The sequence below is a fragment of the Pelobates fuscus genome, chromosome 1, assembly GCF_036172605.1.
Source record: "Pelobates fuscus isolate aPelFus1 chromosome 1, aPelFus1.pri, whole genome shotgun sequence".
Lineage (NCBI taxonomy): Eukaryota > Metazoa > Chordata > Amphibia > Anura > Pelobatidae > Pelobates > Pelobates fuscus.
Genome location: NC_086317.1, coordinates 218,542,106 through 218,558,125, shown reverse-complemented (window position 1 = coordinate 218,558,125; position 16,020 = coordinate 218,542,106). Strand labels below are relative to the sequence as shown.

Here is a 16,020-nt window from a genome sequence, read left to right as displayed (position 1 = left end):
AATTCTTTTTATGCTGTTGATCCAAAAGAGGAAGAAAAACCCAATTTGAAGCAATTGAAAGTGCACGAAAATCGTAAAAAAAACAAAAAAATCCTTACAAACTCCAATGGCAGCCAGATTTCTCGTTGCATTATCAAGTTGTTTCATTCATTTTAATTTTACACCCCCTACCCCCTCCCAAAAAAAAACACCTCAACACACCATTGCTTTCATTTTTCAAATAACAGGAACTGAAGAAAACAAAAATCTTGCAGGGCAGAGGATTTTATACCTTTATTTTTCCTACTGTAAAGCATATTTTCCTCTGCTACAAGCAAAAATCACATTTCTTGACTTCTCAATAGAGGACCTCTTGTGTATTCCTGCCAGTTTAATACATCTGTATAGCCCTGTCATATCCCCTCTGAGACAAATATAAAAAAAAACATTTATATTCAGGGCCAGTACAAACCACTTTCTAATAACCTGTTTATTAGCAGGGATATACAACAGACAAAGTTTGCTTCTGTGGCTGCAGATGAAGGGAGTCCCTGTAATTTACAGTGCTTTGGTAACAACAAGAGGCTTTTTGAGATTTTACTAGCCTCATATGTCACTGGCACAAAGCAATTTATTTAAGCTAGTTTCAAAAAAGTTATAGAAATTGATGTAAGAAAAAAAAAAATAAAAAAAAAAGGGAGGAGGAGAGGGTTCATCTGGGAAAGGGTAAAAATCACACGCTTGCGGCAGGAATACTGTCCAGATCATGGATCCCATCCTTATCAATAATCCTCACTGTGAATGATGGTAAGCTCAGAATGAAGCGCTTCTCGAGCTGGAAGACAGGGAAACAAAGAGGTGCGTGAACAATCTGCTCTTTCCAAAAGGTGTCAGAATAAATTAAATTAATGCAAGTGATCTGATGAACAAGGCTAAAAGGCTTAAATTAGCAGTCTGCCGAGTTGAAATTATGTGGGCAAACACACAAATATTGTGACTATTCTTAAATGGATCCAGCTCAGAAATTAATAAAGGACATACTCAAAAATGTTCCTTTGTATTTAATATACTGCGCCAATGTTGATGCAGTATGCACTTTTACACTTAAAGGCATAGTGCACTTTTTTTTTTTTTTTTTTATGCTTTATTTTGGTTGTGCACAGGATGAACAAACAGCCGGCTTGTGCCACAACAGCACATTTTTATAGTATTTATATGATCTCTAGAACAGTAGTTTAGATTCACGTTTGGTTTTGAATATGGTAGCATAATGCACATGTCATGGAGAAATAGGTAAATAAGAGACATAGGAGGAGAGCATGGCTTGTGCATAAGAATGTACATATAAGGTTAAGTAATAATAAAATAAAATTAACAGGAAAACAGTACTCATTACTAGCGTATATGTATGTATGTTAGTGAGTTGAATGCTGTAGTCTAGGAGTGTGCAACACATAATGATTATTAGGTTAGGCACATCTGAAGTTTACATGCTATGTTCGTCTGGGGTTATGATTGCAGGCACAACTATATATATTAGTTCAAAGTAATGTTCCAAGGCACAGTTTTCTGGCATTTATATAGCATAGGATAGTCCGGTGTGATGGCTACGGGTTTGGAAACCCAGGTCAACCTATGCCAGTCACCAACATAGCCGAGCCTCGCCATGGGAGGTATAGAGGTGGGCCCGCAAGTGCAGCAGTAGCCATATAGCGTGTGGGGGTTTCCCCAGGTACCTCCAGCGCTTTAACCGGGGTTGCTGCATCGCTGTTGCGTGTTCGGCGTCCTTTCATTGTCGAGTGCTTGCTGGATTCGGGTCTCACGCCTAAGGTCTGTTTCAGCTGGGTAGAGCTGCGTCGTCCTGGGGGTGGGAATCCTCCCTTGCCCCGGAGCCGTGAGAGGGTTGGTGCTTGTAGGCCACGAGCCTGGGAGCCTGTGCGGCCCAGGGTCGCCCCTTGCAGGGTGCTGTGGGGAGCTTTAGTCGGTCGCTTGTGATGACGGTGTGCTTCTCTCCACCATTTATTTATTTTATTTATTTATTATTGCCATTTATATAGCGCCAACAGATTCCGTAGCGCTTTACAATATTATGAGAGGGGGATTTAACTATAAATAGGACAATTACAAATAAACTTACAGGAACAATAGGTTGAAGAGGACCCTGCTCAAACGAGCTTACATTCTATAGGAGGTGGGGTGTAAAACACATTAGGACAGGAATTTACAATCAAATAAGGTGGGCTGCCCTTTAGGAGAGGGCAAGAGACAGGTATGTGAGGTAAGGGTTAGTCTTGGAGGCCATAAGCTTTCCTAAAGAGATGGGTTTTAAGGCACTTCTTACAAGATGCAAGACTAGGGGAGAGTCTGATGGCGGTAGGCAGGCTATTCCATAGGAAGGGAGCCGCCCGTGAGAAGTCCTGCAAGCGCGAGTTGGCCGTACGAGTGCGGACAACGGACAGGAGGTGGTCACGGGCAGAACGGAGAGACCGAGAAGGGACATACCTATGGATCTGTGAGGAGATATAAGAGGGGCTAGAGTTGTTCAGTGCTTTATAGGTGTGAGTTAGTACCTTGAATTGACTCCTATAGCATACAGGAAGCCAATGTAAGGACTGGCAGAGGGGTGAGGTGTGAGAGAAACGACTAGAGAGGAAAATCAATCTAGCAGCAGCATTCATTACGGACTGTAAGGGTGCAGTACGGCTATTGGGGAGACCAATCAGGAGAGGGTTACAATAATCCATGCGGGAAATTACTAGAGCATGGACAAGCTCCTTGGTAGTATCTGGTGCAAGAAAGGGGCGGATGCAGGCTATGTTTTTAAGATGGAATCTACAGGATTTGGCAACATGCTGGATGTGAGGCTCAAAGGTGAGACCAGAGTCAAGTATGACGCCAAGACAGCGCGCTTGCAAGGATGGACTGATGTTGGTACCACAAACTTGGAGGGAGAGCGAAAGAGGAGGATCAGTATTAGGAGGAGGAAAGACAAGGAGCTCAGTTTTTGAGAGATTGAGTTTCAGAAAGCGGGAGGACATCCAGTCAGAGATGGAAGAAAGGCAAGCAGTGACACGTTGCAGGACGGCAGGGGAGAGGTCTGGGGAGGAGAGATATAGCTGGGTGTCATCAGCGTACAGGTGGTAGTGAAATCCAAAAGAGGTAATAAGTTTGCCAAGAGAGGCAGTATAAAGAGAAAATAGAAGGGGACCAAGGACGGAGCCTTGGGGAACTCCAACTGAGACAGGGCAAGGGGAGGAGGTATCATTAGAAAAGGAGACACTGAATGAGCGTTGGGAGAGATAAGAGGAAAACCATGAGAGGACAGAGTCACAGAGACCAAGCGATTGAAGAGTTTGAAGAAGGAGAGCATGATCAACGGTGTCAAAGGCCGCTGAGAGGTCAAGAAGAATTAGTATGGAGTAGTGGCCTTTGGATTTAGCTGCGATTAGGTCGTTAGTAACTTTGATAAGGGCAGTCTCTGTAGAGTGGAGAGGGCGGAAGCCAGATTGAAGAGGGTCAAGGAGAGAGTTGGAATTGAGGAAATGAGACACACGGGTAAAGACAAGTCTTTCCAGAAGCTTTGAGGAAAAAGGGAGCAGGGATATGGGACGGTAGTTAGAGGGGGTGGATGGGTCGAGGGATGGTTTTTTTAGTATAGGTACTACAGTGGCATGTTTAAGGTCAGCAGGGACGATGCCAGAGGAGAGCGAGCAGTTGAAGATGTGTGTTAGAGAAGGCACGAGACAAGTGGAGAGAGATCTAATAAGGTGAGATGGGACAGGATCGAGCGGGCAAGTGGTGGGGCGAGAGGAGCAAAGAAGAGCAGCCACCTCTTGGTCAGTAGCTGGGGAGAATGTCTGAAGGGTAGGAAAGGCATGATCTATGTGTGATTGAGAAACAGAAAGGCAAGGTGGGGAGAATTCTTTCCTTAGCTGTTCAATCTTGTCAGTGAAGTAACATGCGAAGTTATCAGCAGTAAGGTTAGTTTTGGGGGTGGCCACAGCAGGGCGAAGAAGAGAATTAAAGGTGTGAAAGAGACGCCTGGGGTTGCGGGAACATGAACTAATGAGAGTGGAAAAATAGGACTGTTTGGCAAGGGCAAGGGCTGCACTGTATGAACACAATATGAATCTATAATGGAGAAAGTCTGATTGTGTACGAGACTTCCTCCAGGAGCGTTCAGCACAACGGGAGCATCTTTGCAGGTAGCGCGTTGATTTAATATGCCATGGTTGGGGGCGGGTCCTCCTCGAGGTGCTTGTTTGGAGTGGCGCTGCAGTGTTCAAGGCAGATGTAAGAGTAGAGTTATATATGGAGATGGCCTGTGAAGGACAGGAGAGGGAAGGGATGGACAGCAGTTGTGAATCAATGTCAGCTGACAACTGTTGGAGATCAAGAGAATTAAGGTCCCTCCTGAGTTGAGGGGGGTTAGACTGAGGTTTTTGGGTGAGGGGGTATGTGAGGGTAAATGATAAGAGGTGGTGATCAGAGAGTGGATATGGAGTGTTGCAGATATTAGATACTGTACATGCATAAGTGAAGATTAGGTCAAGGGTATTGCCAGCTACATGGGTGGGAGAATCTGCCCACTGCGATAGCCCGAGGGAGGAAGTCATGGAAAGTAGTTTGGTGGCTGCAGAGGTCAAAGGTGGGTTTATAGGAATATTGAAGTCCCCGAGAATTAGGGATGGAATGTTAGAAGAGAGGAAATAGGGTAGCCAGGCAGCAAAGTGGTCAAGGAAGAGAAGAGGGGAACCAGGGGGGCGGTAAATAACAGCAATGTTAGCAGAGAAGGGTTTGAAAAGGCGAATTGAGTGTATTTCAAATGATGGGAAAGAGAGAGAAGGGGGGGTGAGAAGAGGTTTAAAAGAGCAGTGAGGGGAGAGGAGAAACCCAACACCACCACCTTTACATTCAGAGTTTCTTGGGTTGTGGGTAAGTTGCAGGGGTGGCAGTGTCAGAGGGGGAGAGCCAGGTTTCTGTTATGGCTAGTAAATCTATAGAACGAGAGATGAAGAAGTCATGGACAGCAGTGGATTTAGTTATATTGCAAACAGAGCGTGCGTTCCAGAGGGCAGTATTGAAGGAGGATTTAGAGGAAGATGAGATGGGTATGAGATTAGTGTGGATCCTTGGGTTAGTATGTGCTGAGTTTGTTGCGAGGGGGCCGGGGTTAGGAGAGACATCACCAGCAGCTAGGAGCAGAAGGATAGAAAGGAAGTGAAGGTGGGAGTAGGATTTGAAAGTTTTGTAGGAGGGTATGTATGTAGAGGATTTGGGAGGAGTTGGTGGAGATAGGCTGGAAAGGTATGTGTAGAGTGCATGGGATGAATAGAGAGGGGAGGGGAGTAAGGTGGAAGTAATAATTATGGTGTTGACAGGTGAGTGAAAGGATAGGGATATTTTAGTGATGAGAGAAGTTAGTGTTAAAGTCAAAAATAGAAGGGAGAACATTAGAAAAAGTGTATTATATAGATATGTAGATCATATATACAAACACACAAATATCAATGAGTGATTAAACCAATGTAAGGATGCAGTGTGTTAAATAAATTCAGGTGAGGAGAGGTTTAGTGATTTGATTGGTGTGTTAAGGAAACCAGCTGATGTGCACTATCTATAAGTAAGTTGTCGACCATGGGGTGGGATGGTGTGGGGAGGGGTGGGTGGGCAATCTTCCAGAGATGATACCTCTGCTCTGAAGATTCAGCAGGACTTGGTTGCTTGGGAGTGCTGGGTGTTAATGCTGTTTTAAGGGGCCCAGTCTGAAATATAAGGTCTGAGGTTAGAAAAAAAAAAGAAATAAAACACACTATTATGGGTGGGGAGACATGGGGCTATTGAGGTAATTAATTAGAGATGAAAAACTAAAAGGAGATAACATTTGGGATAAAAAGATAGGAAGGATCAGATAGGTGAAAGTCATAAACCATTGTGGCTGGCACCTCTGGGGCATGCCCCCATTTGCTCTCGGCCCGCCAGGGGTCTGGACTTGAGAATTTGGAGCTTGGGTCTTGGAGTTGCCCTGGTGAGTATCCCCGTCCTCCGTCCGCTTCCGGCTCTGACCCCCGCGGGGGTTTTCCGACGTGGTGCTTCAGACGGCATGAGAGCCTCTAGTTTGGCCCAGAAGCAGTCGAAGATGATTGTAATAGAGTCTTTGGTGTGGTCATCGGCTTCTGTTATGATATGGAGAGTACGTTGCTTGTCCGACACTCTTGTGTCGGGATGATCCGCCATCTTGGGGGCCCCCTTCTCCGCTTTGTTTTGGGAGGTCGTCGTGCCTGATGCTTGGTGCGGAGTCTGGAACACTCCATCTGGCGGGGACCGAGATATCCCCCATCGATCCATGGGGAGTGGGGGGGTGGGTGGGTGAGTGCGTTTCTCTCGCTTGATGCGGTCGGCATCTGGCAGGAAGGCGGCCGTCCGTCCCCAGTGCCGCCGCTAGACCTCATGTTGCTGCTGCGGTTCCCTGTCGAGTTAGGTGCCATGGGTAGTATCGGCATATCCACGGCTGCTTCCTCCGTTCAATGAGCTTTGTTGTGGGTAACCACCAGCTTTCAAATTCGAGGTATTCAGCGTTTTTAAGCCCTCGCTGCGGGAGCTCATGCAGTGTGCGACTAGTCTCTTAGCCAGTTCGGCTCCGCCCCCCCACAGTGCACTTTTTTTTTTATGAGAGTGGATATACTCATGAAAGATTTTTACAGTTGCAGCACACCTTAATTTTGTTTTATGCTATTGTAGTTTATTTCATGAGCTATTGCACTTTGATAGGTGCTGCTACATTACTTATATTTTAATTTTGTAAAAGAAATAAGCGCCATTATCACTTGGAATTTTTGTTATTAGCATATGTAATTGAGCTATCATGGACTCCTGTACCACATAAAGTAGTGATTAAGTAAACATACAGTTTTTCTTTAACGAAAAACATAGCTGGAGTTGGAATATTGTAATGATGACTGGACAGAAGGTACTTTAAAGAACGTAGCTGGATGTGAAATCTTTAAAAATGTTACCTCTGCTACGCATTTCTTAAGCAGCTGTATTGCTTCCTCTCTTGTCAAATCTGAAACACAAGATGATCTAAATCACTTTTACATCAATTAAACAAACAAACAATACAAAATAAATACAACTGGTAAAAAAACCAAAACAAAAAAAAAACCACAACAACAACAACACTTCTCTTAAATCTTTTAACCTCAACAACGAGATGTAACCACTGGCGGAGCAGACTCCTTACAACCTACTTCTAAGATCACAACACTTATTTTCCTGTTGAAATGCAAATCTCACTCTACATTAACCAGTTTAAAGTAGTAGTGTTTGAGAATGTAGATGTATGCATACATGTTCATGCATACTACACACAATTGCTGAGTAATGGAAAGGGGTAGAGGTGTGGGAGGAAGCAATGGAAATGGAGACATATTGCGTATTGAAGGATAAAGATACACCTAAGTTTAACCCTTAAAGCTCATTCTAACAATGTACTCCTTTACTGTAAAACAGTATTTTGGCTTAGCAATAATATCTAAAATGTTTAACATTAAACAGATTACTTTGTAGTTGCTTTGTAGATGATAGATCTACTAAAAAATAGGACTACTGCACATATCTTAATTGGCAGGCAGAGTACCATAAAAACATCCATGAATTATTCAGGATTTAACAAACAATAAGGTTTAAGTATGACAACGATATATTGTGTATGTACATGCAACTTTAATTTTCATGTGCAAATTCAAAGAGTACACCAACCTGCACAGTTTTATTATTATTATTATTTTTTATTTTTTTTAAACCAGACATGATTCGGGGGTGAAGCATTCATTTTCTGAATAAATGTTTAAACAAGTTCAATAAAGTTGCTCCGCCTTCTTTCTGTAACATCCCTGGGAAAGAAACATGTTCCATATGTGACCAATACCACTAATAACAAGGCTGCTAATCGGTTTGCTACGCTGGGGAGAAAGGCGTGACGGAATTTAAGGGAAGGGGCTATGAGATGAGGAGAACGTGGCCTTCCTCAGAAATTTATTAGGGGGAATGAGCTGCAACTGCCCTGGGCTACAACGGCTGCTGTTGGGGGTGGTGGAGTTGGCTTAAACCTGGGCCTCTTGCTGGGTAATATTGGTTTTAGACCTTTTGTCATTGTTTTACAAGCCGTGCATTCAGCAGGTATTAAGGTGCCATTTAAAAAATAATGGCTATGGAGCCTGCTGCTAAGAAGTTAATTATTCCAGTTAGTTTTTGGGAGGACAAGTAGATCAAGATATTTATGTAACAGCAAGTGTATGTAGGTAGAGTTTTAGAATTTAAAGGACCACTATAGTGCAAGGAAAACAAACTTGTTTTCCTGGCACTATGTAGTCTTTAGGTACCCCCCACCCTCATGGCCCCCTCCTGCTGGGCTGAGGGGGTTAAAAGCCCTTCAGCCACTTACCTTTCTCCAGTGCTGGGCTCGAAGCTGGGGAACTCTCCACCTCCTGCCGACATCAGCGCCGAATGCGCATGCGTGGCAAGTGCTGCGCGCGCATTCAAACCGCCCATAGGAAAGCATTACTCACTGCTTTCCTATGGACGTCAGTGTCTTCTCACTGTGATTTTCACAGTGAGAATCGCCGAAGCGCCTCTAGCGGCTGTCAGTGAGACAGCCACTAGAGGCTGGATTAACCCTCAGTGTAAACAAAGCAGTTTCTCTGAAACTGCTATGTTTACAGCTACAGGGTTAAAACTAAAGGGACCTGGCACCCAGACCACTTCATTGAGCTGAAGTGGTCTGGGTGCCTTTAAGCCAAATAGACTAGTTGGAAAAAAAAGAGTCTCCTAAATGGTTATTACGGCTTACATTTTGCCAATCTGAGGTAAACAATCCATCAGAAAATGTCTAGTGAATTAGGAGAAAACACTTCATGTCCTATAGAAAGTATATCAAACACATCCTAGGTTTAAAAAAGATATCAAATGATACCCCTGTGAAACTGGTAAGACAGCACAGAAATCTGCATATCAGAATAGCACATATACAGAATAATATGGACATCCCGATTTCGTGTTGAACTTGTTACAAATATACTGATAGAAGTAGCAGAGGGGAAGATACAAGAAGGTGATCATTGTCCCACTCACATGTACATCCGTAAGGAATAATACAATTTGACCACATTCCAAAAAACAAATACAAGGGGAGATCGTATTGTTATGTTCTAAAAAGTGGTCTAAAATACTAAAAGTGGGACAACCACAAAGGAACCAACAGCCACAGTCCACTAGTAACTCCTCCCCTTACAGATTTTTGCACTTTTTAGAACAGAAAACCCTGCTAAATCTTCCCCAAAATCATTTATGAAAACATTTTTTCCGAAATGACTTAACTTAGTTGTAATCTATTCTACAGACCCATTATATGAATTAAGTAAGATGTCTTCTTCTGTGACTACGGATCATAATGTAGTGTTACACATCGATAGCGACTGGCCTAATGGAAATATTTTAGTGTGTAGGTTTGAAAGAACAATTTATCTTTGATATGTAGGAGAGGCATCAGTTTATAGTCACAGAGATAAGGTGTTTCCTGTAACGCCTTAACAGTAGGACAGGGGTTCCTGGACAATACGACTAGCAGTATCGTCTAGGTGATGCCAGTCTGCCTTTTTACGGACAAAGTATAATGGATGACTAGCAGATACTTACTAGTGTGATGCTCTCCTGCCTGCTTTACAACCTGTGTCTAAATGTAGAAACCGGAAGCTGTCTGCCCCGACAGCCTTCAACTACAAGTCTAGGGACCCACATCAATTTATGATGCAACAAAGCTCTACTCTGCAGGATATATCCAGCCTGGAGTTTAGAACAATGCATGAACACACTGGAAGGAACATTTTAATTGTGGTTTTCTCTGCCCCAAAATAAGGATTAGCAACATGTTGGCTTTAAAACAGCGACGACAACAATCAATGAAAAATAAATTTCTTCAAATGTGGATCCCTAAATACCAACCAGACCATGAAGTAGGCTGCTGTTAGATTAATTTTTTTCCTTATTCACTTTAACTTTGGGTCATGTAAAGATATATATCTAATCTAATTGACATGTAATAATCTAAAGCACTGACAAGAAGGTCAGACTTTTTAGATAAGGCTAGAAAAATCGCCTTTATAATTTGTTAAACTCAAACCCTGGCAGAAGCAGTACACAATCCTAACTTTAGCATTGAAAGGGTGTATAATATCAGATAAGTGATTGATTGACACTGCCATTTATAAAGATCCTGGAGGACTGGGGAATAAGGGTGGGGGTGAGACTGGATTCCCACCAGGGGGTTCTCTGCTCTCTGTGTACCCCTGCAAGGTGTGGGTGTTATCACACCAACATCTCAGCGCTGGCATAACATGTTTAGAGGGCTGTATAGCAATGCAAGCACTTTGATCTGACACTACAGTGTAACCTTCTCTGCCCTTACCTCCCCCCAAGTGCAAAACAGCTCAGAAAAAAACCTAAAGAGTGCCAGTCTGGTAATTTGTATTTCACTTTCTGCACACCATGCAAAAAAACAACCTCAAAAGAGTTCCTTCTTTGTCACACATAATAAAATAGCAGTATTATAGACACATGTCAGAGTCTATGATCTCTGAATTTTTGATCATATGAAAAGAGATCTCAGAATAATGTGAACATACTTACTGTCAGGCATTTTACTTTAGACTACCACTCTGCATGTTTAATCACCTTTCTAATACATAATTCCATGTGAAAAAGGACAATGTCTCTTAAGACAAGAACACAATGTGGCAAATGTTTTTTATTTAGACTTTCTTGTTGTGCAACAGGTCATACCTGGTTTATAGTAGCGGTCTAGGATGCTCAGAGTGAGAAAGGCTCCATAGCCATGTGCTGCAAAGGGTGCCTTAGCCAACGCAGCCATATAATCCATGTAGTACAGAGAGGGTCCATCGTGTTCGTCATAACCAGCCAACAATAAGTTAACATGGTATGGAGTCTGCAAGACAAAATTCCATTGCATTATTTTATCTCTGTAAAGGTCTGTGTGCAAAGAGGAGATCCAGCCACACAGGTGCACTGATGCACATAGGCACCAATGTGGGATGATACATTGCTTCATGAAATAATGGTGATGCAAAGGGTGCAACTGGCATACTTTCAATCTCAAAGTTTAAACATTATAAAAGTAATCTACAGAAATTACATATATATTGGATTTCAACATTGATTTGAACTGCAAATAATATAACTAACAGAAGACAGGCAAGATTTGAGACATAAATAAATGGAGCATGTAAACCTACTTATACACATAGGGCAGTAGGTCACATGCACTTTAATCCTACTTTCATCAGGAGCACTGAATTGGTTAAAGGACCACTATAGGCACCCAGACCACTTCAGCTCAATGAAGTGGTCTGGGTGCCAAGTCCATCTATGGTTAACCCTGCAGCTGAAAACATAGCAGTTTCAGAGAAACTGCTATGTTTACAAATGTGTTAATCCAGCCTCTAGTGGTGCTTCCCACTGTGATTTTCACAGTGAGAAGACGCCAGCGTCCATAGGAAAGCATTGAGAATGCTTTCCTATGGACTGACTGAATGCGCGTGCGGCTCTTGCCGCCGCATGCGCATTCAGCTGATGACGACCGAAGGAGGAGGAGAGTCCCCAGTGCCAAGGGAGCCCGGCGCTGGAGAAAGGTGAGTGTTTAACCCCCTTCAGCCCGGCGGGAGTGGGACCCGGAGGGTGAGGGCACCCTCAGGGCACTACAGTGCCAGGAAAACGAGTTTGTTTTCCTGGCACTATAGTGGTCCTTTAACCCCTTAAGGACCAAACTTCTGGAAAAAAAGGGAATCATGACATGTCACACATGTCATGTTTCCTTAAGGGGTTAAGTTAAAATGTTTGTCTGGTTTTTAGTTTGTCTATGTTGTAAACATACTGACAGAGGCAGCACAAGGGGAGGTAAAAGGAGGTGATCCACTCCCAAAAAGTAAAAACCAAAGCAAGAGTTGTTTTGTCATATTAAAATATAATATAAAAAAACAAAACAAAAAAACAAAAACACTTTAACAACAGCTTAATTCTCAGGCAATTCATTTTACAGGTAAATGTGAATGGCAATATCAATTGTCAATATAAAATAAGAAGAAAATCTGTCAGGCACTTGAACCTGGATAACGCAACCCAAGACTTACATTGCCCTGGAGGTTCATCTTTCATGAGACTTCTATTCTTGCTCTCCCTCTCAAAAAAAAAAATAAAAAAAATAGAGGAAGCCCACTTCAGGTTTTTTTGATAATATTCTGAACAAAATTCAGTACACAATTCGAGGTTAAGAGCAAGTTTGATATTTAGGTGACATAAAAACTAGAGTTTTGTTGATAGACTCATGGAACATTTTTCAGTGGTTCAAAAAAATCCCAAAATGAAACTATCCTCCTTCAAAATGTAGGATAAAAGTCCCAAATCTGAAATTGCAGGGAAGCATGTCTTGTTGAAGTGAAAGCACGTTTGCATTTAAAACTAAAGTATATATTCAAACATTTTATTCAAATATATTTAATTTACCGTATATACTCGAGTATAAGCCGACCCGAATATAAGCCGAGGCCCCTAATTTTACCCCAAAAAACTGGGAAAACTTATTGACTCGAGTATAAGACTATGGTGGGAAATGCAGCAGCTACTAGTAAATTTCTAATTAAAATTAGATCCTTAAAAAATTATATTAATTGAATATTTATTTACAGTGTGTGTATATAATGAATGCAGTGTGTGTATGAGAATGCAGTGTGTGTATGAGTGCAGTGTGTATATGAATGCAGTGTGTGTATATGAATGCAGTGTGTGTGTGTATGAGAATGCTGTGTGTATGAGTGCAGTGTGTGTGTATGAGAATGCTGTGTATGAGTGCAGTGTGTGTGTATGAGTTCAGTGTGTGTGTATGAATGCTGTGTGTATGAGTGCAGTGTGTGTGTATGAGAATGCTGTGTGTATGAGTGCAGTGTGTGTGTATGAATGGAGTGTGTGTGTATGAATGCAGTGTGTGTGTGTATGAGTGCAGTGTGTGTGTATGAGTTCAGTGTGTGTGTATGAGTTCAGTGTGTATGAGTGCAGTGTGTATGAGTGCAGTGTGTGTGTATGAGAATGCTGTGTATGAGTGCAGTGTGTGTGTATGAGTTCAGTGTGTGTGTATGAGTTCAGTGTGTATGAGTGCAGTGTGTGTGTATGAGAATGCTGTGTATGAGTGCAGTGTGTGTGTATGAGTTCAGTGTGTGTGTATGAATGCTGTGTGTATGAGTGCAGTGTGTATGAGTGCAGTGTGTGTGTGTATGAGAATGCTGTGTGTGTGTATGAATGCAGTGTGTGTGCATGAATGCAGTGTGTGTGCATGAATGCAGTGTGTGTGCATGAATGCAGTGTGTGTGCATGAATGCAGTGTGTGTGCATGAATGCAGTGTGTGTGCATGAATGCAGTGTGTGTGCATGAATGCAGTGTGTGTGCATGAATGCAGTGTGTGTGCATGAATGCAGTGTGTGTGTATGCATGCTGTGTGTGTATGAATGCTGTGTGTGTATGAATGCTGTGTGTATGAGTGCAGTGTGTGTGTATGAGAATGCTGTGTGTATGAGTGCAGTGTGTGTGTGTATGAATGCAGTGTGTGTGTGTGTGTGTGTGTGAGTGCAGTGTGTGTGTATGAATGCAGTGTGTGTGTATGAATGCTGCGTATGAATGCAGTGTGTGTGTATGAATGCTGCGTATGAATGCAGTGTGTGTGCATGAATGCAGTGTGTGTGTGTGTGAATGCAGTGTGTGTATAATGCAGAGTGTGATGCAGAGCCTTGGTGGGGGGTGGGCATTTTTATTTTTTAATTATTATTTTAATATTTTTTTTGATTCATTACATTTTTTTATTATTATTTTTTTATTTTATTATTATTATTTATTTAATTATTATTTTTATTTTATTATTTTTATTATTATTGATATACATACATTTTTTTGTCCCCCCTCCCTGCTTGCTAGCTGGCCAGGGAGGGGGGCTCTCCTTCCCTGGTGGTCCAGTGGATGGGCACTGTGTAGGAGGGGGCTGTGGGGGCTGCAGAGAGATGTTACTTACCTTCCTGCAGCTCCTGTCAGCTCTCTCCTCCTCTGCCGGTCCGTTCAGCACCTCGGTCAGCTCCCAGTGTAAATCTCTCGCGAGATTTACACTGTGAGCTGACAGAAGAGCTGAACGGACCGGCGGAGGAGGAGAGAGCTGACAGGAGCTGCAGGAAGGTAAGTAACATCTCTCTGCAGCCCCCACAGCCCCTGTCTGTATTATGGCAATGCAAATTGCCATAATACAGACTATTGACTCGAGTATAAGCCGAGTTGGGGTTTTTCAGCACAAAAAATGTGCTGAAAAACTCGGCTTATACTCGAGTATATACGGTATATTCTTCATACATATATATATATATAAAAAAAAAAAAAAAAAAAAAAAAAAGATACCATGTAAAAAAAGATTTAAACACAAAGCTGGTGGCCAGTAACCCTAGATACGAGAAGACTGTTAAGATGTGGACAACTAGTCTAGTCACTTCCTAAGTTGGTGAAATGTGTTGCAGTTGAGCGTCATGACTAGGCAAGAAAGATCCATTGTGATGGACTGACAGGGGTTGCAGTTACAGCCTGTGCTCTATTAGATGTTTTAATTTAATTAGCCACTCTAACATTTATTTATGCCTACACATTTGAGACACAGTCACAATTAACAAGAGGCGGAATAGAAAAAAAAAAAAGCTCATTGTATAAAGAGTGGTACAGGAGATGTCTCGCTAAAGGTTTGTGCGACTCTCGAGATGCCAGCTTTCTGCAAGTGTGAGATGCTTAGGCATAAATAAAAGGGTGTGAGGCGGTTTTAATTAAACCAATACATCTGTGCCAGTTACCATGTCAGACTTCCTCATGACACGCTCGGGTACAGAGGGTGAGCAGCCTTTTTTTACCCTTTCAACACTGAAAACAACAGGGCAACGTAAAGGTGACCACTCTGTTTAGGCCAAGTTTAGAGCCTATTTATTAGAGTGCGGAACCCATTTAATGTATTTTATAACAATCAAGTAAAAACTACAACACAAGCCAAGCAAATTTCTGCATCATTTAATAGACCAACCATCTTGAACGCCTATTTGGTATTACGTCCAAACATTTCTCAACATACAACATATTGAAGTCTCTGCCGCAAGACTCCCAAAATGAAGGCAAGTAAAAAAGCAATGAATCATTGAGAAGTTATGCATCCTTGTTCTAGACTGGTCAGCAGCACTTGGTGCTCTGGTAATAGTTATATTATAGCTGGACAATGAGGAATGAAATGTAAACGATGCTCTTTAATGTCCAGGTTTAATATAAAATTAAGCAACAATTTAGACACTCACAGTTCTACCGTTTTTTTCTGTTTTGTTTTTAAATTAAAGTTAAACTTGAGGGAAGCGTCCAGATGGAGGGAGGGAAAACTATACTGCCTGCAAGGGGGAAGATGTATATGGCTGTGGCCATCGTGCTGAAGAATATGCACAGAATGGACATTAGACAGCCCAAGTCACATGTGCCAACAGCACACAATTAATAACTCTGGATTTGCAGTGCTTAATGCTGAAACACTGCACATTAAGGCTTCTACCACCAGGACCACTTCAAATCACTTAAGTGGTTGTGGCAATAACCTTTTAGGCATCGGTGAATTATTGCAAAATAGTTTGTAGAGCAATATAAATACAGGATTTGTGAGATCTAAATACAATATAATTCAATATATATTACTTGTGTTTATTGCGATCTGATTCTGATATGAGCATCCATTAAAATCTCATCTGTCTACATTATTCTAAACATTGTAGGTAACCATATCACAAGGGTTACCTTTACCCCAACTCAGTCACAATTGAGGATACACATAGATATTACCACTATATGGTGACACAAGGGTGTATGCTTGCATACGACAATATGTAAAGAGTGCTTGTTAAATCGGATGTAAATCGTAT

The 16,020-nt window shown here is 42.1% G+C and overlaps 1 protein-coding gene across 1 annotated transcript in view; it reads right to left on the bottom strand.

Annotated features, from left to right (window-relative positions):
- Positions 1-246: 246 nt before the first annotated feature.
- PSMB2 (proteasome 20S subunit beta 2) overlaps positions 247-16,020 on the bottom strand; it is a 30,340-nt gene continuing 14,566 nt past the window's right edge. Inside the window, exons 4-6 of the mRNA XM_063444481.1 lie at positions 10,819-10,981; positions 6,996-7,045; positions 247-814 (exon numbers count right to left, since the gene is read on the bottom strand). Of these exons, the coding sequence (XP_063300551.1) occupies positions 713-814; positions 6,996-7,045; positions 10,819-10,981 (315 nt within the window). The 3' untranslated portion in view covers positions 247-712. The remainder of the gene's footprint in view (positions 815-6,995; positions 7,046-10,818; positions 10,982-16,020) is intronic.